Source organism: Podarcis erhardii (assembly GCF_964252035.2).
Source record: "Podarcis erhardii genome assembly, chromosome: 1".
Taxonomy (NCBI): domain Eukaryota; kingdom Metazoa; phylum Chordata; class Lepidosauria; order Squamata; family Lacertidae; genus Podarcis; species Podarcis erhardii.
The window spans coordinates 60,264,711-60,290,039 of NC_138497.1; the positions used below are offsets into that span (position 1 = coordinate 60,264,711).

Below are 25,329 nucleotides of genomic sequence, written 5' to 3' on the forward strand. Positions count from 1 at the left end.
TCCATACATAAAGAAGCCAGAGGGGCTTCAGTCATTAAGACTGTTGAATTTTGATCGGGAAGACCTGGGTTCTAATGCTCATTCGGTTTCTTTCTCGGCTCATCAACCTCACAGGATTGTTGTGAAGAGAAAATTATGTATGCTGATCTGACCACCTTATATACATGATTACTAAGAAGGCAGGGTACAGTATTCCCATTGCGCCCTGCAGGGTTAGGCACAGGATTGCAGCCTTAGCAGCTAGGTTTTAAGATTTCCCTTTCAGCTCTACAGCCGAAATGAAAAGAGCAAATTAGTCAAAACGGAAGCCCCCCATTGCTTTCAGTGGAACTTTCAGACCAACTAGTTTTGCCTTGTTTTACTCAGGGAGTAAGAGCTGCCCCACGATAAGCTCTTCCTTCTCAGCTAACAGACAGACTCAGGCTGGGAAAACACAGCCGGATTGGGCGGGGCGGGGTATAAGTATATTGTTATTTTCAGGGGGCTTTCTCCTCCCAAAGACGGCGTGCAGCGTTGCAGCCTTTGAGCTGCGTTAGGCAGGAGCAAATGAGAACAGGAATAAGAGGACATGTCACTGCATGAGCTGTGTCCTCCGTGTCTATATGTGCACACACCGACCCCCCCACCCCACCCCTGGCCCCCTTACCCACACAACACAACCGTATGCACAGGGTGAAGACCCGTGTACCATGGGGCCTCCTCTCAGGTAAGCGCGACCTGGCGGCTTTAACTCGCGGGCGATACAACTGGGGAGCGGAGGCAGAGGCGCCTTTTCCCCCTCGGGAGCCTTGCAGGCTGCCTCCCCGCCGCCAGGGGCCGGGGCAGCCAGGGAGGCCCGCCGCTCTTCCGTCTCCTGCAGCAGCAGCTCCTCCTCCTGGGCCAGAGCGGCGGGGAAGGTGCGCGTCGGTAACCAGGAAGCGGCGCCAAGAAGCGGCTCTAGTCAGGCGAGCGGGGCTGGGCCTGGTCTTGGCGGCCTGGCATGGAGGGCGGCCGCGGAGGCTGCGGAGGCCGTGAGGTGAGCACCGGGGTCGCGAAAGGGGGGGCGGGCAGAAGTGGAGGCCGCTAGCCGGGGGGGGGAGCTGGAGGGGTTGCTAAGCGAGGGCCGGGGAGGGAGAGGCCTAGAAGCGAAGCAGTAAGGCCGGAAGAAAGCGAGGAGGAGGAGGAGGAGGAGATGGCGTCCCGTGGCCCTACTCCCCCCCCCCCGCCGCCGCCTTGTGCCCTTCCAAAAAAAGAAGAAAGGAAAGCACGGGGCGTGGGGAGTTGTTTCCCGAGGGGGCGGATCCTGCTCCTTCCCACCGCCCAACGATCAGAAGCAAAACCCCAAGGGGAAGGCATGATCCCATCTGATCCCATGGAGAGGTTGGTTGGGGGCAGAGGCAGTAGCCGGTATGGGAAAGCCCGCGGCTGCTATCCTTTCACAGTGTGTGAAACTGCAGGTATCATCTAGACTAGAATATATATATATATATATATAGAATATATATATATAGAGAGAGAATGCAGGTTTTGGTGTCCTCGGGTGTCTTCCCGTGTAAAAGTTGGGGTGTCTAGGCGACGTTTCGACGAGGTCTCACTCGTCATCTTCAGGCTGGTGCTTTCGGCTTCTTGTTACTGGAACAGAGCAGTAACAAGAAGCCGAAAGCACCAGCCTGAAGATGACGAGTGAGACCTCGTCGAAACGTCGCCTAGACACCCCAACTTTTACACGGGAAGACACCCGAGGACACCAAAACCTGCATTCCTGTACCCGTGAAAATCTACGAAAGCAGAGAGAGAGAATATATATATATATATATAGGCCGGGGGAGTGCAGGTAAGCCCCGCCCCCATGATCGATCACAATATGTGGCACTACTTGAATGGCAATGCCCATCAACTTTGGAGGGGCAGCCCCTCAAGTGTTTTATGGGGGGGGGCTGAAGGGATCTTGGCTGGTATGGCAGTATTGGGCTGATGGGAAGAGGATCCCAGTTTCCTCACTCTCCTCCGCTCAACTATGGGCGGACCTGACTCAAGCCTCCTTTTGGTAACAAGAGCTGAAATCACCCTCCTCCATGAAAGGTGTTGCATTTACAGACATTTCCTCCCATCCTCAAATAAAGAGTGTTCAGCTTAACTGATCTGTGTGTGGACAATACAAAACTAGGAGCAGGGCTTACGTGGATGCAAGATTCAGACAACAGAGAACGATGGAGAGAACTTGGATGAGGCATATAACCAGAAATGAATGTGAGATGCCGTATAAAGGAAGATGATGATCTGTTGTTAAATGATCCTGATCAAAGATTCTTATTGATATGGGGAGAGGTGCTCTGCTGAGACACACCAGCCCTCCTCAGTAGAAAAGCTCATAAGTGGAAAAGGTGCATGAGCGGAGCTGCACCGATTAGCAGCTACCCCGACATCCTACACCCCTTGCAGGGTCCTCGCTTAGCAACTTCAGGGAGGAAGCTTTCGCAAATACTGCTATTCTCCTTGGTATATCCATGTTGTTCTAGGAACTGTATGGCAATGCTCTAGATTGCTTGGATGTCTTTATGTGTTGACTAATTTTGGGAAAGTTCCCTCCAGCAAGCATCTTACACTGATGTCAATGTACATTCCTTGGGAAACATCTCCATCTTTTCTGATCTGAATTATGATTGGCCAGAGACTCTTTGTCACCTGCAAGTTTCTGGAGGGAAATTGTATTGTAATCCTTGCTTATACTTCCTGTCATTAAATGGCTCATCCATCCATCTCTGTCGTCAATGAGATCACCCTTTATTTTAGAGCCTACGCCTTCCAGTGACTTTCCTATTACTTTTAAAAGAAGACTTTTAAGTGTGTGTGTACATATACATATAACATTCCTAAATATATTGTAATGAAAGTACTAATATTTATATGTAATGATTAATATTCACATTCTATGAATCTGTCATTATGGTATGAAATTAACATTCAAAATATCATCTGAAACTGATTATGATACATTCCTTCATTAATAGTGCAGAGATTTCCATAAATATTCATACTAGGGAGCAATGTTTTTTCCAGCCTATCTAAATTCCTTATTGCCTCCTTTCCCCATCTTGGTTTTCAGTCATATTTGTTTCTTCAGCTTAATTAGGAAGCAGAAGCCAGTGCTAATCCAAAAGGAAGCTTTTAAAAAATACTAAGAAGGTGAAATCAGCCTTTGGCTCAGAGGCTCTCTGCAAAGGCTTGCCTACCTTTGGTCACCCTGCCCCCTTTTTAATTGCTGTTGTAGCACCCTGCTTGTGGTTAACGCTTAGCTGGAATGAAATATTCAACGCAGCAATAGAGAAATTAAAATAGTAATTTATTTGTCAGACAAATAAATGAGAGGCACAGTGGTATATGGTTACCAAGCTCTGGCCTGGCCTCCTGCCATTCTGGCCAGCACTTATATTTCCTTAATCCAGCCCCCTTGCTCCTCCTGTGGCTGCCTCTATCCAATCAGCCTGGTTGAAATTCCTATTGGCTGTTTGCTAGAACCAATCACAAAAGATACACCCATTTCCTTTTGTCCTTTTATGGGACACAAAAGAGCTATATATTCTTATATCTATAAATGACAAATAAGTAGTAATATATCTTACATGTGTCTCAACAAGGAATCTTAATTACCAGCTCACCTCTTGCCCTCCTTGCCCTATTGCCTTCCAAAACAGATGGTTAATCTTAAATTTTTAACTTCAATGATCTTGAGTTCACATCATCATTGAAAGATCTCCTTCATTTGGAGGTCTCTAAACAAAAGGCCTGACAACCATATATCTAATGATGTTTCCTGCTTGGCAGGGGGGCTGGGCTGGTGGCTGACTTAATTTCAGGATAGTTACAACTCTTACAACTATATGAAATAAGAATCTAGCATTTCTTAAATCCTTTGCATAATTACATTTAAGCCAATATATTTCATACATAAATAACCTTTTAAAAGGAAAAGAAATCTTCTCAAAGTAAAAAAGGAAGGAACAGTTTCCAGCCTCAAAATAAAAATAGAAAGAAGCCTCTTCTTCTCCAGCCAAGCCAGTTGCCTTTTTCCATTTGCTCTTGGCCTTTTTAACCTTAGGAAGAAGATATGGCTCATTTTACTATTTACCAACCCTTAATTTGTAGGGTCAGTGTAACCTTGGCTCTCAGCCTGTAATTCCCTTTTTACGACTTTGAGAATTGTTTTCTGCTATAAATCAGGGGGCCCCCTTGTCTAGGAGGAAAAACATCTTGCCAAGGTTTTTTAGTCTTCTGCCTGGTATGAAACATTTGAAAATCTTTAAGCTCATTTTAAAATACAAGCCTTGATCAAACATATAAGCTTTGATAAAAAATGCAGGCTTATGATTAGATGCCTCACTGTCAGAAACTGTTCTCAGCTGTGACTGTACACGTGTGACTGAACTTGTTTCTCTGTTGTCTTCCTTCCTTGGGACACTCATTAATAGTGTTTCATTCATCCAAGACAGAAGGGATGCCAACCAACCAATTCCTATTTCATTTCCTTAGGCCCTTTTCAGTTCCTTAGTCCAGTTGTCTCTCACTCCTTGTGGTAGTTCAAACCTCAGTCATTTGCATTCAAGCTCCCCCCCCCCCCCCCGCATTTTAAGCCTGCACTGCGTTCTGCCTGATTCACTAGTGGCCACCTTCATTCCATATAAGACAAGCTCTGCTTAGCTCTGTGTAATAGGAAGAGACACAGGATAATAGGATAAGACACAGGTTCATGTGTACTTTTGTATGCAGTGGTACCTCGGGTTACATACGCTTCAGGTTACATATGCTTAAGGTTACAGACTCCGCTAACCCAGAAATATTACCTCGGGTTAAGAACTTTGCTTCAGGATGAGAACAGAAATCGTACTCTGGCGGTGCAGCGGCACCGGAAGGCCCCATAAGCTAAAGTGGTGCTTCAGGTTAAGAACAGTTTCAGGTTAAGAACAGACCTCCAGAACGAATTAAGTACTTAACACGAGGTACCACTGTAGATGCATAAGTTGATATATTTGACCATGAACTGGGATGTGGGATTATGTGCTCCCTCATTGTTGTTTATTTATTTTTGCCCTAATTCCCATCACGTTCATACATGGGTAGGAATGCAAATTACTCAGAGGCTTGGATTAAATGCTCCCATTACTTTTTTTGGTTTTTTTGTATATGGCAGATGGTTTATAACAGGAATACATATTATAAATTGCAAGTAAACAACAGCCTCTCTTAAGAATACAATGTTTTCGGGTAAAATATTTCTTATGAAATATGTTAATTGTTCATTAACAGTGTAAAAATCATAGCCACGGTCCCCTTGGCCATCATGGACATAGCTGGTCTAACATGTATGAAGAAAAAGATCTACCAAAAGAACAAGATGTGCTTCCTTTTGCAGAGGACTACAGTAATTTTGATATTGTCAAAGCAACTCAGTAAGTTTCTTGAATAATTCACGTGTTATAAAGTAATGCATTGAATTTCAGCTACAGTATGTTGTATAAGTGAGCAAGGTACTAGTAACCAGCATTTAAATATGTAGTGTGTGTGTGTGTGTGTGTGTGTGTGTGTGTGTGTGTTAGCCTAGCTATTTCTCTCCCTGTTGCTCAAAAATGATTTGTTTCTCATAGGAAAGTCTTCCCCTCCCCTGCTAGATTGTGTTTTTTATGCTTTCCTGGAATAAAAGTTGCATTCCAGAGACTCTGTGTTGGTGCGTGTAATATATTGTATTGTCCACTCTTACTGTCAGATTTAGACATAATGATGACTTAGAGTAAAGCTATAACTCTTTGCCATTCAAATTTGTCTTACTCTGATTTCAGATATGGCCTGTTGGATCGGTGTCAGGAATTGGTAGAAGCAGGGTATGATGTAAGACAGCCAGACAAAGAAAATGTTACTCTTCTTCACTGGGCAGCAATCAATAATCGGCTTGATCTTGTAAAGTAAGTTTTGTCAGTGATTGCATGTGTAAGGACTTTGGACTGTATATAAATGAAACAGATAAAAAAATTGTTTGGTTTTTTTCTTTGTAATGTGTTAAATTATCTAATTGAATATTATATTAGAATGCTCGTAAATTCTAATGATTAAGTGGCCTACAAACACCTTAAATAAATAAAATATGTTGCTTAGTTTTAGAAATACCTGTCCATATTGTGCATTAGTTATGCCTGTGAAACTTCATTTTATTACTATTCACATTTGTTAGTGTGACCTTTGTGAGGCTTCTGGGTCTTAAGATCAAATATAATTGATAAAATGGTTACAGATAATATAAAAATGTTAGTTTTCAGTAACTGCAGTTTTGTTATTTGCCTTACTTTGAATTGTGGGTGGAATCCAAATAGCCATTTGCATGAGTCAGATATTTAAGTTGATATTCTGCACAAGGCAAGAATCTGACTGCTAGGAGAAACTTTCATAATCAAGACACTGTTTCTTATACTTTAACACAACCCCTGATATATTGTGACACTGCACTTCAGAAAGCCACCTGTAAACTCTTGTGTAAGGGCTAGTGCATTATTCAGTTATTTTTCTTCCACTGATTGTTCTTGGATCAAGCCTATGTGTTCTGCCTTCCACTAAACTACTTCATAGAAAATATGGCTCTTTAAAATTTTCAAAACTTTTTGCGAAATGCTTTGTGATGGAGGTTATCAGTTAGCATCATTTTGAACGTTCAGAGCAGTCCCAGTTCAGTCAGGGCAAAGACAACATACTATTATATTTTAAGACCAGTGAACCAGTAAAAGCAGTGCAAAATCTTTTAGCCTGCCTGACTGGTGTTTCTTCTTCCAGATGCCGCCTTTGAGTACGCAGAATGCCAAACAATACCATGATATTTGTAAATTAGCCACATGTCTTTTTACAAGCGTATGTTTTTATTTTTATACGTTTGTACTTTGCTGTGTCATATAATAATGGAAACTAGGCATAAACTAACTCTAATAACAACCAACCAAAACAGATCAAACAATCAAAATACATTGACAAAAGGACCCAAAGGCCTATTGTAATAAAAATGCCTATCTAAAGATGAGCCCATGCTGACCTTTCTTAGGAGGCTATTTCTGACTCTTACTGCCATTACAGGAAATCTCCCGACCCTTTTCCCTGTCTGCTGCATCTTTGAGGGTCAAAGTACATGGAACAGGGACTCTGATAGCAACTTAGTGTTTGTGCTGGTTCATTTGGGAGAACAACCTTGCAATTACGGCCAGGAAAGGATTTTGTCACTCCTTCCAAGCTTAAGGAGATCAGTGGCTTAATCTAATCAAGCCTCCTGTTTCCCAGAATGTCCAGCCAGGTCCTATGGGAAGCCCACAAGCAGGTCTTAAGAGCAACAGCACTCTCTGCTGTTGTTCCCCAACAACAGCAGAGAGTGCCATTTATGTTAGTATCTCAGATGTGTATTAAGATATTTGCAAGAACTTGTTCCTTCTCAGACCCGAAGTGGTATACTTCTAGCTATTAAAACTGCCATGATAACCATTGAATGGTTATTTTTCAAAATGCATTTTGGGTGACTAGAGAAAAAGTCATCATTTTGACAGTGTTTAAATTTCTGTTTTTTATAAGACTATATTGCTAATTTTTGAATAAATTTATTTCTAAAATCTACTGTGGGCAGATGTTCAGTGAACGATCCACTTTTAGAACAAGCATTCTGTTTTATTTATGCATTGTCGTTTTGTTTGTTTGTTACCACAGGTTCTTTATTTCCAAAGGTGCAGTGGTGGATCAACTAGGAGGTGATTTAAATTCCACTCCACTTCACTGGGCTGTTAGGTATGAAATTAATGAAGAGCCAATCATGCTTTAGACTTCTTGAGTGTATGCATGTTACCTGTGATGCAAGAGGGAAACATAGTTTTGCTTTTGTGAAAATTATGTTGCTAGAAAGGTATAGTTTTCACTCTCTTGTTATCTCCCCTGACCCATACATAACTCCTAATTTTATAACTACTAATTTGTTTCTCTCTCATCTCATTTGTTTCTCTATTCTTTTCTTTCACCTCAGTTGTTGGCAAAAAGTCAGCTGACCATAAAAAATAAGAAACACAAACAAAAGGCAAAGTTCTTGTCCAGGTTTAATGGTTCATTCAATTTGAGGATTTTAATACAGTTTACTAAATAAGCACAATATTTATTTATTGCATTATTTATTTATTTTTAATGCCAGTCTTCGTCTGAAGATCACAGGGCGGTGCACAACATAAAAATACACAATGAAAACACAAAATCTGTTAGAAGAAAAACACCAATAGCCCCCCCCCCAAAAAAAAATTTAAAACGCCATAGAAAGTTAATCACCAAAGGTTTGATTGAAGAGAAACATTTTCACCTGACACCTAAAGATATGTAATGAAGGCGCCAGGAAAGCCTTCCTGGGAAGAGTATTCCACAAACAAGGAGCCACCTCAGAAAAGGTCCATTCTCGTGTTGGCACCCTCTGAATCTCCAGGTTGGTTCATATGGGGAGAGGCAGTCCTTGAGGTATTGTGGTCCCGAGCCATTTATGGGTTTATAAGTCAAAAACAGCACTTTGCATAGGGCCCGGAAACTAATTGGCAGCCAGTGCAATTGGGCCCTATTAGGTTAGGCTGTGAGCTGGTGATTGGCCCAAGGTAAGCTACATGAATAAATGTGAATTTGCACCTGGTTTACTATGTACTTGTCAAACACTTCTACACCACTCAATATATATACACCTAGAAAAAAAGGAAAATAGCCAAGCTCACAGAATTGACATTCTCATTTGAAACCAAATTATTGCTAATATGTCCATTCAAAAATTCCATAAATAAATAAAGTCTGTGGGTAGAGTTCAACATAGCACAACCATTCCATCTGGGAACTGCAGTGCTTGCCAGATGAAACCATTCCTGCTTTCCTACCCCAGGGGCATGTTGTTCTGGGGCCTCTCCTGATGCCTCCAAGCCAGTTTCCGGGGGCACAGGACAGGGTGAAAAAGTCACATTGTACAAGTGGAAATCCTTTTGCAGGGCTCCTGCTGATGGGGCTGGTTAGGTGAATCCAGCCCAATTTTCCATCTTTGTTTCTTATTCTAATCCAATCAGTGCTTCATCAGTTACTGTCCCTCATACAGTCACTTAGCAATAAGAATATCTCTCTTCTTCCATTTGCTAGTGTCTAATAGTGTGGCTGCTATCAATAGTTTTTGTGCTAATAATGTAATTCCAAATTACAGTTTTAAAGCCGGCAGTTGAAATAATGCATTATATTTTCTATATCAGGTAGTGTTCTAAAACTAAACACTTCTGTCTCTTTCCAGACAAGGGCATTTGTCTATGGTCATACTGTTGTTAAAATGTGGAGCAGACCCAACTCTAATTGATGGTGAAGGATATAGCAGCTTGCATTTAGCTGTGCTTTTTCAGCACATGCCCGTCATAGCTTACCTCATATCAAAGGGTCAGGTATGTTCTTAGTATGATAATATTACACCGGGCACTTCCTTTGTGTGGGTGCTATTATGAGATGAAACCTTACTGATGACTTGGATCCTAATAGTGGTACTGTTAAGAAATCCCATTTCATAGCTGCACAGATAAAAGTAAATCACTACATCCTGCCACAGATGTTTACGTCCTTTTGCAACAGCCTTTCGGATGAGTCTATTTAATTTTCCAGTTACATTTAGAGATCCAACTGCACAAACTGCTGTTATTCTAGCTTGATAACCAGAAGAGTCTGGTACTGCTTCTTAACCTCTTAGCCTTTGTTTCAGTTCAGTGCTTAACATGTCAATTTGAAGATTTCTTTATCTGTCAGCCCAGTTCATACGATCATACTTAGTCGGTTTTAAAAGTGCATTAAAATGCATGGGTTTTTTCCTCAGGTCCCATACATATCAGTTTCTTCCCATTTTCATCACTGATAACATTGCAAAATGCAGCTGCTGAAGTAGGATCTTGAACCACTGATGAATTTGTTTTAAAGAATTGCCAGCTTGGGGCAGGGCTGAAAAATCCTTCTAGTAATATTAGTGGTTTTTTAGATGCACCAACCTGCTTCTGCCTAGCACATCTTATTTTCATTTAATATAATTTATTATTTAATACTTCATGCTGTAATGCTTAATAGTCTAACCAAAAATGACAGTTGAAGGTAAGCCATTCAGATATATCACTTTTTCCTATTAACGTCTCTGATTTGGTGTGTATATTTATAGAAAATAAAGTTGCCAGAGTGTGCTGTGCTGCTTTTTAGTGGTACCAGTTCTACACTCCCAGTTCATGAGAACAATTGATACATATCATATATACCAGAGTAAGAAAGGCAGGGCCTGTGGGCCATACAAAAATGTTATTCAGCTGTAAATGTTCAATGAAATAAGTAGCTTAATTTTGATGCAGGATTCTCAATTTATGGCTCTGTTTGTACATCTAGCTTAGGCTTTCATTTCCTGAAATGGTAATATCTTTTCATTTTTAGAGTGTAGATACAACTGATCATAATGGACAAACACCTCTTATGCTGTCAGCACACAAAGTAATTGGGTAAGTAATGATTATAATTAAGGTGCTGTATAATCGTAAAATATTTATTTTGAAGTGAGTTGCACTGATTTCACTGAGACTTCTCCTGAATAAGTATGCATAGGATTGCAGCATTTAACCTGTATTATTTCAAAACAGCTCAAATATTTCATGAAGAAATACCAAGTGACATATTCATTACCAAAGCAATTGTTCAGAGTTTATTTTATAATGGAAAATATGATGAGTTCCCATAAGTGTAACTGTCATGAAATCAATACATCCATGTTGAACACTTATTTCTCTACTGCAGGCGAAACCTTTTGACAGATAATATCATAATCCTAAGTATTTCTGTCTCTTCTCCTTTCTGTAATTTTGCTATTTCTCGTAAGCTGCTTATAACCTTCTACCATGTACAAATTCTTCTTTAAATAGGCAAACATGTATATCTATTCACTATGCATCCTGTCCAGCTCAACAATACCCCTTCTCTGCTCTTGAAATGCTTTCCTCTGCCCGTGAAAAACACAGAAAAATGATTGCAGTCATGAATCTTCTATGTCCTGCCCTGAGTATTTTACTTCAGGTGCTTAGATGTCCTTATTCCAAAGTGACTCAAAAAAGAGTCCTGCGAACAGATTGATTATGCCATATTTATTAAGACTTTTTAAATCTTAAATGTACCACATTCTTCTGTTTGCAGTAACAGGTTAACATGAGTACGCCTCTAGAATTTATTTCTGGGTAACAGCTTACCAGAGTTACTATTAATAAAATAAATTATTAAAATACATACATTTTAAAGGTAAGGTGTAATGGGGTTTGGGGTTGCTTGTGCGTAAGGCGCAAACTGCTCCAAGCTGAGTAGTTTGGTTAAAACTTTCCCCTGGCTGGACAGTCAGTACTCCGTGACTGTCTCAATCACTGGCAGAATCCGTCAGTGGGCGTTTCCTGAATTTCCTCCAACATAAAAGTTCTTTGACACCAAGTCGCCGCCTAGCTTCCCTGCGCGGAAGCTTTCTGCGCAGAGTGGGCGTCCCAAGAGGAGGTCCTGTGCTCTCCCTGCTGGTCTCGCTGGAACAGTCCCGGAGCCTTCCCTCCGAAGCTCCCTCAGCCTCCCCTTTCTCCCTGGCGTCACGTCTATTTCCTTCCCCAGCGGAAGCTCTCCCTCTCTCCTTGCTGGTTCCCTCTCCAGCGTCATTGGGGAGCCTTACCACCACCCTTGGCTCCGATGGCAGTTCCCTGACATAAGGTGATGTGTGTTTTCTCTTTGCTGACTTGTATATATTTTCATCTAGGACGGAACCTACTCGTTTTCTGTTAAAGTTTAATCCTTCCCTCAAAGCTGTAGACAACATAGAGAAAAACACTGCATTGCACTGGGCTGTTGTATCAGGAAATGTTAGTGCTGTAGATGTGTTGCTAGAAGCTGGGTCGAGTCTGGACATCAAAAATATCAAGGTATGAGTTTGTTTTCATCAATAAAGAGCCTCCTGGCTATTAAAATCACAATACAGTTTTCAAAGCACAGCTTCAGGGCTACAGTCTTTTTTCCATCAAAAGCAAAAATATCTTTATTTCTGTTTCAAAGCAAAGAGCAATGCTAGCCACAAGAGTTTTGCTGTTCTGTTCTGCTCCATTCTGTTTCCTGAAATCACAGATAATATTACTCCCCATGGTGGTCAGAAGTTCTATATATGTGCATCTAGATGCCTCACCTGTACATAAGCATGGTTAGCACCGTTGTTGTAATAATAATAATAATAATAATAATAATAATAATAATTTATTTATTTATACTCCGCCCATCTGGCTGAGTTTCCCCAGCCACTCTGGGCGGCTTCCAATCGAATGTTAAAAACAACGTTGTTGTTAACTGTATTTATATAAGCCATCCAACACCATCGGTTACCTGGGCAGCTCACAAGAAATAAAAGAATCATGTTGAACTATTTATTTGCTATAGTATTGTGGCTTGGAGTGTGAGACAGGAAGTCCCTGGTTCATCTTAAACTCACAAAATGGCTTTATCTCCCTGCTTCCATCTACAGTATGGGGATAATAAAAACTTTACATTACAGGGTTGTAAAGATTACTGCAATCATGTATTGTAAAGTACTTTGTAGTGTTTAGAATGCAGAAAAAATGTTGGGTGAGATCCAAAGAGGGCTTGGGGCTTGTGTTTCTTCACTCTCCATGCCATGTGGATAACCACTTTTGAATCTGTTGGTGCCTTCAAAAGTAGGTTGTGATATGGCATGGTAGTCTGTGATATGGCATGAAAATGTCAATTCCATGGATCATGCCCAAGCCCTTGTGCACATCTCTCTGGTTGTATTCAACACTACATCAGCAGGATTCCATGGGCACAGTGGGACTTCCATTTCTTCTCCTTCTCCCATGCCCCCCTCCTGCTCCAGAGGGTCCCCCAACCCTTAGGAGCTTATTTTGAGGGCATGTGGAAAACGAGCAGAAAGGAGAGGCAGTTCAGTGGCATGCAGGGAAGTCCCTTGCATGAGTGGAGCTGCTGTGTTGGATATGGTCCTTTGGATACCAGCTGTTAATATTACTATTATTACTTTAATAAATACTTGTAGAGGAAAACACTACATTCACCTGTATGGCTGTTCTGTTCGAAAAAATGGAGTAGTGTAGCTTCATAATTATTTGTGAGGGAAATCAATTTGAGGAAACTTTTGTAAATAAGATAAGTGGTCATCTTTTGTGGAGTGCGGGAAGAGAAATAGCTTATTATTAGAACAGGTAACACCTGGTCTCTGAAAACACCTGTTCTCTTTATGGCAGCCTTTGACAACCTGGGGCCCTCCAGATGTTTTTGCACTACAAACCCCATTTCCCTAGCCAGCACAGTTGTATGTGAATTGTGGTTTTAAATAGGGTAGCTGAATAAATACAAGATTTTGACAGTAATTCAACCATACACATAAACCAAGGTATAATATGGTAGATCTCAAGGCAATTGAGTGTAGCATTACAATACATGATAAGGCATTTAATCTGTGCTCCTATTGTTTTGCAGAATACTTAAAAGCATTATCCCGTTTGAGTATCCTGGTATATCTCTTGGGATTTTAGCACTACTTAATTTTAACTTTGTTTGGAGCTAGGACTGCATGACATATAGAGAGGACTGCTATTAAAAAACCCATCTATTTGTAGTGCTGGTGTTACAATAGTTCACTTATTTCTCATAATTGGATTCATTTGCACAAAGCTAATATATCTGTTAATCTCCTTGCACCCTTTAACTTTTAAACATTTCTGTAAGTTTCTATTCTTACAAGGTAAACTTAAGGGTTTGTTTTGTCAAGCTTCTTTAGAACTAAGGTTGCCAACATGGTGCCGCGAGCTGACATATGGCCAGAGAGGCATTCCCTGAACCTGCAGGGTTGCTAACAATTAGGCCTGAAATAAGAAGATGTTGTGCTATGTTCTTGCTTGCATAACCTTTTTGAGCTTTTCTTCCTCTTACTTGGTTTTTAAAGAACTTTAAAACTTTTTATTTGAAGGGCGAGAGGCCGCTTGACCTTGCTCATCAAACTAAAAATCGCTTACTTGTTCATCTGCTTTGTGAAGAAGAGAAACTGAGAGCCAGAAAAAATTCCAGGTTTCTGAGGATTCTGGGAAAGTATGAGGTATTGTATAGTGATACACATCTTGGCATGCAGCAGTGCACTTTTAAAGAAAACCCATTTGAGTTAGGAATGCTTGCAGAATCCCACTTACCGCTTAGGCTGGAACTGAACCAGGACTTGATAGAATTTGCTGGCTGAGTCAACCTCAAAGAAAGAGTGGTGGAGGCAAAAGGTTTATGAAAGCAAAGAGAACATGTAGCTGGGAGAGAAACCTCGTGATGGGTTTAGGAAAAGTAAGATCTTGTGTATTGTTGGTAGAAAGAAAATGGACAATCAGCAGACTCAAGGAATTCAGGGTTGTTGGTTCAGACCGTTGGATGCTTCCTTTAAATTTAAAGGAAGAGAAAATTGCTCCTGATATGCTTTTCTAACACAGTTGCTCTGTCATGGAGAAAGTCAAATAAGGCAAAGTCTCCCATTCTTTGACAGCCACAAGAGTCCTCTTAGGGTCTGAACCTTGAAATTGTAAGTGAGTATTAAGGTCAAAGAGACAAACGAGGTAGTGGGCGTACAATCACATACTTATTTAAACACTCGCTTGTGCCAAATACTTGGCTTCGCTTCTCTAATCATAAAGTTGTTGGGGGTTTTTTTAATGCATCTCTTGAGCTTCTATTTTGCACAATTAAAAAAAAAACTTTAAGTGATTGTTATCTGGCTGGGGAAGAGGGAAATTGTACTTCTGGGATCTTGCTCCTGATTAAGAGAGGCAGAAGTCAAGTGAAAAGATGTACACAGTGCTTTTCCCCCTAGAAAAATAGGTGATGGTACTCACCATGAAGTTGTTACAGCAAGTGCCACACTTGCAACAACATACAGAGGTGTTGGTACTGAGTACCCATGAGTACCCCCTGGGAAACATTGGGTGTACCTGAGTGATGCCAGATAGGCTCTACTTTCTAGCTGATAAGCAAGGCAACTTCAAGCATTTCTGAGTTGTGAGATACGATTTTTCTCTCCCCTTCCCATTCTTCAGCATCAGTTTCTTCTGATCTGTTTTCCAACTTTCACATGTTGTTGCCTCCATACCATGTTATTATGAAACTGATACTCTTTCTTTTTATTGTAGTTCTTACTCTTGCTAGTGTCATCGTTGGCGTTGATATGGGCTATAGGATATGTAGCGGACTTAAATTCAGATTCGTGGCTGTTGAAAGGAAGCTTGCTAGTCTTCATATTTGTTATCATGTCCCTGATTGCAAGGTAGGTGCCCCTAGCTTCCTTGTGGTTATTTCTACATTGCAAAGAGTTGTGCTTTGTGTTCCTAGAAGATCAACAAGGAACTCGTTTTAAGTTAAAGGGAAAACACATGGCCTGGTGAAGATGCTCACCTCCTAAACTATGAGCCACAACAAGCATTGCCCTCTTTCATCAATAAGATGGCAGTCTTTCAATAATATTAGTTGTGGCACTTGGAGTATTGGATGGAGAGATGGCACTGAATAGAATCCAAAGGAAAAAAGTTCTGCTGGACACATTATGGCTTTCTTACATAGAAATTGCTTCCATAGTGAAAAATGTGTCATTGATTGGCTACATGCAGCAGTAATTGACTGCAACTTCCCACAATGTGTGCACCGGGTGGATGTGCAAGGCGTGTCATGTCTGTAGGACTGCTTACAAGTGATTACATGTGTTTTGAAAGCTTCTATTGTGTAGAAAAAAATAGTAATGTGTGAAGCAGCCTTGGAACATAATTCAAATCTACATCAGCGTAAACAGTGTATTTTAAGTCTCTCTCTCTCTCTCTCTCTCTCTCTCTCTCTGTGTGTGTGTGTGTGTGTGTGTGTGTGTCTTTCTTTCTTTCTTTGCTTTGGGGTGGGGGATTTAGGAAGGCTCAGTTGAGACATCACAGGAAACCATGGTTTCCCACCTTGTAGATAAGCATGCATGAGCTTTGGGACTCTCCATCCCCTGCCTTCATGGAAGAAGGAAATATTGAAAGCTTCTAATTCATTTTAGAACAAACTGCAGTTCTATGTTACATATAAACTCAGAACTGTGGTTTGTTGTAACCCTTTCAAGCACACACAAATTTTTTTTTATGCATAACCTGAAAAATAAATTTGCTGAAGTTTTTAAAATATTATTTTGAATGTTTGTATGTCAGATGTTATTTTGAATGTTTAAATGTTGTATACTTCATGGAAATGTTTTTCAAATTTCCTTTTCAGGCAGTTTGTAGGAGTCTACAAACTACAATATTTCCCATTAGCATTCTTGCTTGGTTCCGTCTTCTGGATATCTTGGACCTGTTTCATCTTGTTCCTGCCTGATATCCTTTGTGTTTTATTGCATAGAAGAAACACTGGTCTTGTTCTTTCAGATATTAAAACGCTTTCATTCTGTAGAAATCTTAAGAAATTCTGACTTTTAACATTTTATAGGAAGCTGCTATAAGACATTTGTTGAGGTGGAAACATAAAATACAGTTTTCAATGTACTGACAGCTTGGGGCAATAGGTGGGCTTTTTCTTATGGAGGAAGAGTCATGTTTCTGCAACATGTACCACCGCCCATCTGTCAGGGCTGTTGGCCTCTGACAACACTGATGTCTTGCTATGCCGTCAAAGGAAAGGAAAGCAGATACTGGCAATAAATCCAGTAGTTTCCCCTTGTCTTTAACTGGAATACAGTCTGGATCACCTCCTCAGCAGCATCCTTTCCCCCTATATGTAGGGTAGATAAAATACAAGTAATTTATTCCTACTGGGTTTGGGTGAATACCAACAAAGCATTACCAAAACTCAGTGAGAGAATGGTGCAAGCGGCCTGATGTGTTGATATACTGTGCTAACGGTACAAAAGATTAGCCATGTTTTGGTAGACAACAGCTAGGGAGCAGCATAACAAACATCTCTGTCTCCACATTGCCTTTAAGTTTGTCCTAGTACAACAGTATGTTCTCACTCGAAGCTGCTGTATTTCGCATAGAATTGCTAATTCACATGGCTGCATTGTGCGAGTGACATGATTCTGATATTCAAATATTGTATTTTCAGCCCTCTGTTTTGCTTAGCTTCTGCACATGGGGCTTTATTTTTTTATGAAAAGGGATAACAGAGATTCGGCAGCAACAATAATTACTGTTTTAAGCCATCTTTAATCTGTTCTAGTACTAGATAGCATTTCAATGTTAATTACTTCATCTCCCAAGTGGTATTTTCTTTTTGCATGGTTTCTAATGAGATCTCATTAATACAATTATCTGGATTAATTCCTGTGAACTGCTTGGGCATGTTCCAGCTAAAATGCATGCATATATTTGCTTGGCTTCTAATAAAGATACTTTATAGTAGTGGCGCTACTGCTGCTTCAGTGTTATGATGTGGTTTATTTACAACAATTTTGTAAATATTGTTATTGTAGCATGCTTTGCAGGCATTAAGGCATCCATTCAACTTTGAAGCGTAGCTTGGGCTGGATCTAGGCACATCAAAGAAGCGTTTCAGTTTAAAGCATTGTAAATTTAAACGGAAAACAAGTAGAGAAAAATGGGACTCCACATCGCCATCTGGTGGCACAATGTTATATTGCTTATGATGTTGTTGTCGTTTAGTCGTGTCCGACTCTTCGTGACCCCATGGACCAGAGCACGCCAGGCACTTATATTGCTTATACAATGCATATAAATGGCTTTTTCTTTACCAGTCTAGCTGAGTCCTTGGAGAGGGATGCTTAATATGCAGCAATACATGAATTTGGGAAGCATAAAAAGAGCCTTCTTAGGTCATAACAAAGGCTCATCTAATCCAGCACCTTCTTAGACATATTCCTTAACTGGAGCTTACATTTTTCAGGCACGATTTCTCGGCTTCCCTTCTTTCTTGGTATCGTGGGTCTTTTCTATTATTTATACAAAACTATCAGAACTGATCCTGGATTCATTAAGACTACAGAAGAAGAGAATAAAAAGGTATTTTTTGCTTGCGTCAAATGTATGCCATGATTTCCTATAATACATTATATTTTTTATACATTTGTCACCTGAGAACAATGCATTTTGGAGATACTTTACTTAGCACTTTCCTCGTAATGTAAACATTCACCACCAGTGATAGCAACTTGGGGAAATTGTGAGACTATAGCAAGGAAACCTGTCAGCACTTCAAGAAAATAGGAACTTGTGTCAGTTATACAAGGACAAGTAAAAGGACTCTCCAGGGCCATAATAATGTAGGGAATACCTCCCAGTTTCAGAAACACTGCTCCAGCATCATACTTCCTTGCCAGCAACATCCTTCCACTCTTTTGTTACACACACACACACACAGCACTAAGATACTGTAAACTTTTAAGGCTCTGGTCATTTAAAGCTGAAAGAATCCAGGAAGGGGTGTGGAGAAGCTTCTGATACTAATCAGGCAGAGATAAACTGCTTTAGATTGGGATGTCATGGCTGCCTTGAAAGGAATGAAAATCCTACTCCCAGCACCCAAAATGGGCTTACAGAAGTATATAAAGGTGAATGTAGGATCTCTCAATGATGATGCCATTATGAGGATTCACAAAAATGATTGAAAAATATCTGCCTTTCAGAATATTATTAATCTTGGAGAATCTGGCTCCTTGGATTTCAGAACCTTTTGCACATCGTGTCTTGTAAGTCATGCTTTGTTCTAGTATTGATTTATTTATTTTTAATTCCACAGCTATATCTTTAATTTGGTATACAGTGGTACCTCGGGTTAAGTACTTAATTCATTCCGGCGGTCCGTTCTTAACCTGAAACTGTTCTTAACCTGAAGCACCACTTTAGCTAATGGGGCCTCCTGCCGCTGCCACACCGCCGGAACACAATTTCTTTTCTCATCCTGAAGCAAAGTTCTTAACCTGAGGTACTGTTTCTGGGTTAGCGGAGTCTGTAACCTGAAGTGTCTGTAACCCGAGGTACCACTGTATATAATAAGTGATTTTTTTGCAGCCCAATCCTGCAAGCTGCTCTGCTGTCTTAACAGCTCGTGAATTAGGGGTTACAAGACCTGATAGGAGTGCCAACAAAAGTGGTCCATCAGTGGCAACAAACAGCTCTTGCAGCCTGCTTGTTGGCCTTGGCCTGCATTCAGATTTAAAACCCTTTCCCCAAAGGTAGTGGGTGTCTTCAGAATGGTATCCTTTATGTTACATGAATGGGAACTTCCTTCCTTCCCGCCTCCCATTCATATGTGAAAGCACTTTGCATGTGCACACAGGCTTCTCTGAATCCAACCAAGCCATGATCTTGGCCACCCAAAGTGGTGGCTCATATTGTTGGGTTTTGTGTGGTTTTGTAAGTAAACAAGGATGAAGATTTAAAGCTAATCAGGACATCTGTGAATATATTGTCTGAATCATGAGTTAATTACTTTCCCTTGCATTCTTCCCAAGGTGAAAAAACCGTTGAGATCCATGCATTGCCACACTTGCAACTCATGTGTAGCTAGATATGACCAGCATTGCATTTGGATTGGACGATGCATAGGTGAGCTTATTTTAGCAGAACTAGAAGTCCGTTGTTAGTGCCAGGAATGTTTTTGGAGACTTCAAAGCAGAGCCCTTAATACATCATGTAGAGAAACTTTAGTAGTTGAGTGCTATGTGATGGGATGTTGACAAGCTGCACAGGGAACCGCAACCAGTTAGAATATAAGAGTAGTTTCATATGCACATTGCACAGTTTGGGTATTGTTAAAAAGCTTGGCTTGAAGTACTTAAAATTCATTTTATGTAGTTTTGGGCTGAAATCCTATACATATAAAAGTCAGCCTTCCTGAGCTTTTCAGAGTAAACATGCACATTTCTGTTCGGTTAACACTGCCATGATTTGGGTGGGATATCAAATGGCCAACTCCTGAATTCTTATAGCAGAAAACATGTAGAACTTGAGTTATTAATTTCCCTGAACTAGTTTTGTTTCCATGAATTACTTGGGTGCATTTTTTGATGACTGGGGATATGGTGTGGAAGAATTGCCTTGTGACTGTGGTATAAACAAATCCTTACCAACTTTTCTAATCTAGGTGTTGGCAACCATTCTTATTTTGTCCTGTTTCTCGTTTTCCTGACAATGGTGAATATCTGGGCACTATACGGAACAATTCTGTGTATGTATTCCCTACACTTATTTCACTAATTAGTTTGCCACAAACTGCTATATATTGATACCTAGCCTTGTATTGAGTAACATTTTAGAAAATTCCACTGTTTCATGTTCCAGCAAAAAATGTTTGTTTTTTAAAAAAAACTTTTCATAATCTGGAAATGAAAAGTTGAGATCAAGAGAAATTGCCATGTGAACAATTCTACTTGCAAAATGCACAGCTTCTGGCATACACACACAAAATAATCACGTAAATGGCAATGGAACAAATGGAGGTTATGTTTTGTTAGGGAAGCCTGTGCATGTTGAGCAATATCTCTCCGTAAAGCTTTAATTTTCAATTCATAAGAGTTCTGCTACAAATAGATCTTTGACCCTGGCCACACTGAGAGAACGGTACTCCCTATTTACATTCAACTATTCCTATGGCTTGTTAAATATGTGAACAATACTTTTGTAGTAAATGTACAGATTGGATCTTCTGGGTAGATCACCATCATCTGTTCTCAAGCAACCTTTTTTAAAAGCTGAAAATAAAAATTCCTTGTCCTAGATTGGTCAGAACACTGCACAACAACATACTGGGAAGATGGAGCATGGACTTCCTTCACGCAGATTGTGTCTTGTTCTCCATGGGTGTTGTACATTTTCACACTCATATCTTTTCACACGTCATGGGCTATGTTGTTGCTAATCCTTCAGCTCTATCAGGTACTGTTTGATTTTATCTAAGGTTTATTCCTAAGGGTTTTTCAGTTGTAATACTTCTTCAGCAACCTACCCTTGCATCCCTATAATTAATATCTCAATACTGAACCTCAGTTTTGTGTGTAGATCTAACCATATCTCAAGCCAGTAGGTGCCAATCAAGAGTGTTTCTGTGAATCAGTACACCTGCAACAAAATGTTAGTGTGGAGTGCTTCTGTTCTGTTAGTCATCCACACCTCCCTCCCAAAACAATTCTGTGGCTACTGAAATTCTCATTGGGCTGTTTTGGAGGACTCTGTTCCCTCTGTTCCCTGTCCATTTGTACTTCTCCAGGCCTTGGAGTTCCTCCAGGCCTCCTGATACCCTTCTTCTTGTGTGTTTTGGCTACATAAAGATCCACACTCACCTCTGAAGTTTGGATATAGATGGAATGATGATCCAGTAATTATGGAAATGCAGCAGCTCAGAGGTTTGAATAGTAGCTTCAGCACTGGCATAAGGGACAAACTGGTGTCCCAGTGCCAGAGATGGGACTGGTTCCAACTCTAATGCCAGCACACCAGCAGCCAATATTGCACAAGTCCTCCACTTAATGTGACTGTACAACAGAGTTGCTCTCATTTTCAGTCTCCCTGGGCAGCTTATGAAAGGGTTGAAGCCTCACATCCCCTGCCCTGGTGTGTAGCATGCCCAGTTTGCTCTTAATTGCCTTACTTCCAGATTTGGGATCTTGCTCTAGCTGCAGGATCGCAAACTGCAGCAAGTAAACTAGACCTTTGAAGTTGGGCTGTTAGTTTAAGGTTCACGTGCGGCAAATGCTTATTGAGAATGTTATGTTCAGATGGAAGGACTTGAAAGAAAAATAGTCCTGTTGCCAGTTTCTAAAAATATGGTATGAATAATTGATCCTGCCCTGTGGAGTGGCTAGTGCTGAACTGAAAACTGTCGGGCAGCTCAGCTGTGCATCATTGTTCCATGCTAAACCCTTTATGACCTTTGAAGATAGCTGCCTGGGAGCATTAAGTCACCTTTTCCTCTTCTTTATTTTTGTGTCATTACAAATCAAGGATGCCAGCTTGGCTGCATAAGTAGCCACTTGTGCGCTCATTTTCAGCCAAGGAACGAGCATGGAAAAGTGTATTAGCAACAAATACGTATACTGGTCATCTTAGCTCATTTTCCTTAAGCTGTGATCAAGCGGAATGTGCTGAACTTCATGAGCACATTCAACCTAAGGAGGAGAGGATTCTGTAGCCCCCGCCTCCCACTGGCAGTTATTTCTGGCATCAGTCTGAGATCTACCCTTCTCTTCTCCTGATTTTGACTATTTTGAACTGTGCATATGGGGCAATGATTGGAAATGTGTTTCTAGTTGAGCTATTAAAACTGCACAGGGGAAAAAATACATGCTTTTAAGTAAGAATGCCTGCTTACAGAATTTAGTTAAGATTGATACTGTTCTTGACTTGGTATCTTGTGCCCAATAATAAGTTGCTGAATAATTTAATAGCATTACACAGAAAGTGATTCAAGCACACAGTTCTAACAGCTTTATATTGAGACCTCTGTCAATAGTTGGGATGGTGAACCCAGCATTAATTGTTAGTAGTACCTCTCTCACAGTTTTTCCACTGTTAACATGCTTTTAACTGAAAGGGGCCCTGTTTTTTATGGCTTCATTAAAATGCAATAAAATACTATCTTTTGGGTACCTCTGACATTTCATGTAGAGCTTCATTTCTTTTCGTATTCTTCCTGAATTGCATGTAATAGGCAATTTCCATTTTATTTTATTTTTGTTTCTTTCAAGATTACCTTTCTTGGATTGACCTCACATGAGAGGAGTGCCCTCTGGAAGCAGAGTAAGCGTTCAAAGCATCCTGTTTCACTCAGGAAAACTCCATATAAGTAAGTAACTTTTGGCCCCATCATCCCAAGCCAATATGCCTTCAACTTCTAGAGACCACAAGATTAGGGAAGACTTGCGGGGAGAGTTTCTGTTTCATGTCTGCATCACTCGCATGTTATAGAGGGGACCTCCACCTAACCTTGGTGCATAAGAACCATGTTGCTTTGCAGCATTCTCAGTGACCTTGAGAAAGAAAGCTGTTATTCATTCCCTCCACCACCACCCCTCAAACTGGGATGTTAAAGGATGTACAGCCTTTACCAAAGGTGTCATGGACTTTGAAGACACTCAAACTCAGGACCAAAGGGAGAAATGTGGTAAGAGGAAGGCATGTTTGGTAAACCCTGACCATGATCAACTCCTGCCTGGAAACCTATGTCCCTACTGTGGAAGGAAGTGTGGATCCAGAATTGGCATTCACAGTCACTTATGGACTCACTGTTAAGACGTGTTCATGGAAGACAATATTACTCGGCTATGAGTGATCACCAAGGAAGAAGAGACATCTCAGTCTTGAGCTGGATCCCTTCATCCATGGCAAGGACTTGCAGACTGAAATTCCTTTCATTCCTTTCCTGGATACAGCCTTTCATTCCTTTCCTGGATACAGTTGATAGCTCTTCTAATATCTGTTTTCATGGATACCCACAAGATCCCAATGCCTTTATTAGAACCTACCAAGATGTCCCAAAACTTGTCAGAAACCTTTTACAGATGGGGGATGCTGTTTAGTTTTAATGTTGTTTCTGCGTTGTAAAAGTTTGTTACATATAGCTAAATCTGATTGATTTCTTTTAGCATATAAATACATTACTTATGTCCATTTTGAGTACCTTGGAAGTATGTAAAGGCCTGTGTGGAAGTGCCATATATACAAACCAGTATCTCTGTATGGGGCATATATGACTATAGCCGCATGTTGAGAAACTAGTTCTCACAAACAGCCCTTTCACAGGAGTGCTGCTCAGCAGTCCCCTTCTCCTCCCAGAACATTTCCCTGGGGCCATATAAATGTTTCAAGCACTTTGTTTATTAGCAAAACAAGGGAAAATGTTTCCACTCTCATCATGTTGTTTTCTTCCCCTTCCTAGCTATGGCTGCCTTCAGAACCTAGCAGACTTCTTCCAGTGTAAATGCTTTGGAATGTTCAAGCCCAACATCATTGACTGGACTAAGCAGTACACACTAACGTTTCATTCATTGAAGGATAGAAATGTTCACGCTGTGTGAAGATAACCTACATCCGGTCCTTGGGATTCAGCTGGAAGCTGAAATAAATATGGATATTTGGTATACATTTTACAGTTTGCAACTTATTTCGGAATTTCCTTTGCTATATTTGTATCACTGTTATTTTGGGAAAGGTTGTTTTACATGAACAAACTGCAGCAAAGTGGATAATGCAATGCGACAACTGTAGTTCATATATGAAATCTTCCAATAGGTTGGAAGTAAGTACAACTACGAAATGTCACTTTTCAAATTGTTTATGAAAGGCCTTTTTTATAAAGCAGCCTGGAAATCCTAGCCATTGTTGTTCTTATGTGTCCATTAAAATTTGCACTTGATAATTAAGGGTGGGGAGAGATGCTTTGAATTTCAAAATATTTTAGTATATGAAAACTGATTTGTAACTTGAACTGTCTCTTTGATCTGTAAATCTGTATATAAGGGCTGTTTAGATTTAATATATTCATGCTCACATTTATTAAATTAGAACATTTTTGTATTTACAAGTGTAATTACTGGCTTTTCAACTAATCAAGGGAAAACATTTATAAATGAAATAATAACCAAGGCTAAGGCCCTAATACACTGAATAATGATGAATAATGGCTGAAATACTTCTCTCAGTTGTGCTAATGCATTTAGAAGCAGGTAGCAGCAGCTTCAATACAAGTTCGCAAAATTATCATGGCATTTGAAGAGCTTGTTTCAGACTACAGGTTTGTGGTTCACCTTTCTTAAAGTTTAAGAGGAGTGTGCAGTTCTTAAATACTACAAATCATACATCTCAGTGGACTTGACACACAGCAAGGGTCCTGTGTATCCTGAGTTTCATACTGTATTTAAAAAATTCACACTGAAGAATAGCAGGTTAAATCAGTAAACATATATTGTTTAAGATTATAGAATTAGTCCAAGCTTGTTGGTCTTGAAGTACGATTCTTGCTTTGGATATGAGGCTTAGTTCCCATACAAGCACAACATTTGAGGGCTGGGTGAAAAATGAGATCTTGTATAGAATAGCAGTTAAAATGTCAGAACTGATGTGACCTGGATTTACCTCTGACACTCAGTCACAATGGGTGGCTTTTGGCCCTTCACTGTCTCTGTCTTATCTACCTCCAGGGTTGTTGTTGTTTAAAAAAAACACTGGTTTTTTTCATTGAAAGTTTTCAAAACAGAATACAGTAAAAACCAATCTAATATACCTCCAGTGGTTGTTGAAGTTGAAATAGGGTAGGAAGAAC

General features: G+C 40.3%; 1 protein-coding gene across 2 annotated transcripts; it reads left to right on the forward strand.

The window, feature by feature from the left end:
- Positions 1-792: 792 nt before the first annotated feature.
- On the forward strand, positions 793-24,584 carry ZDHHC13 (zDHHC palmitoyltransferase 13). 2 transcript variants are annotated; one of them, XM_081835123.1, is made up of 17 exons: positions 793-1,015; positions 5,284-5,426; positions 5,814-5,936; positions 7,708-7,785; positions 9,293-9,437; positions 10,456-10,520; positions 11,801-11,963; positions 14,033-14,158; positions 15,228-15,361; positions 16,333-16,442; positions 17,959-18,074; positions 18,698-18,760; positions 19,526-19,619; positions 20,158-20,241; positions 20,791-20,948; positions 22,757-22,854; positions 23,947-24,584. In XM_081835123.1, the coding sequence occupies exons 1-17, from the start codon at positions 980-982 to the stop codon at positions 24,083-24,085; spliced, it is 1,875 nt and encodes a 624-aa protein (XP_081691249.1). In that variant the 5' UTR covers positions 793-979; the 3' UTR covers positions 24,086-24,584. The 2 variants fall into 2 exon arrangements, with proteins under 2 accessions (XP_081691249.1, XP_081691248.1); XM_081835122.1 differs by lacking the exon at positions 793-1,015 and adding an exon at positions 1,327-1,436.
- Positions 24,585-25,329: the final 745 nt, after the last annotated feature.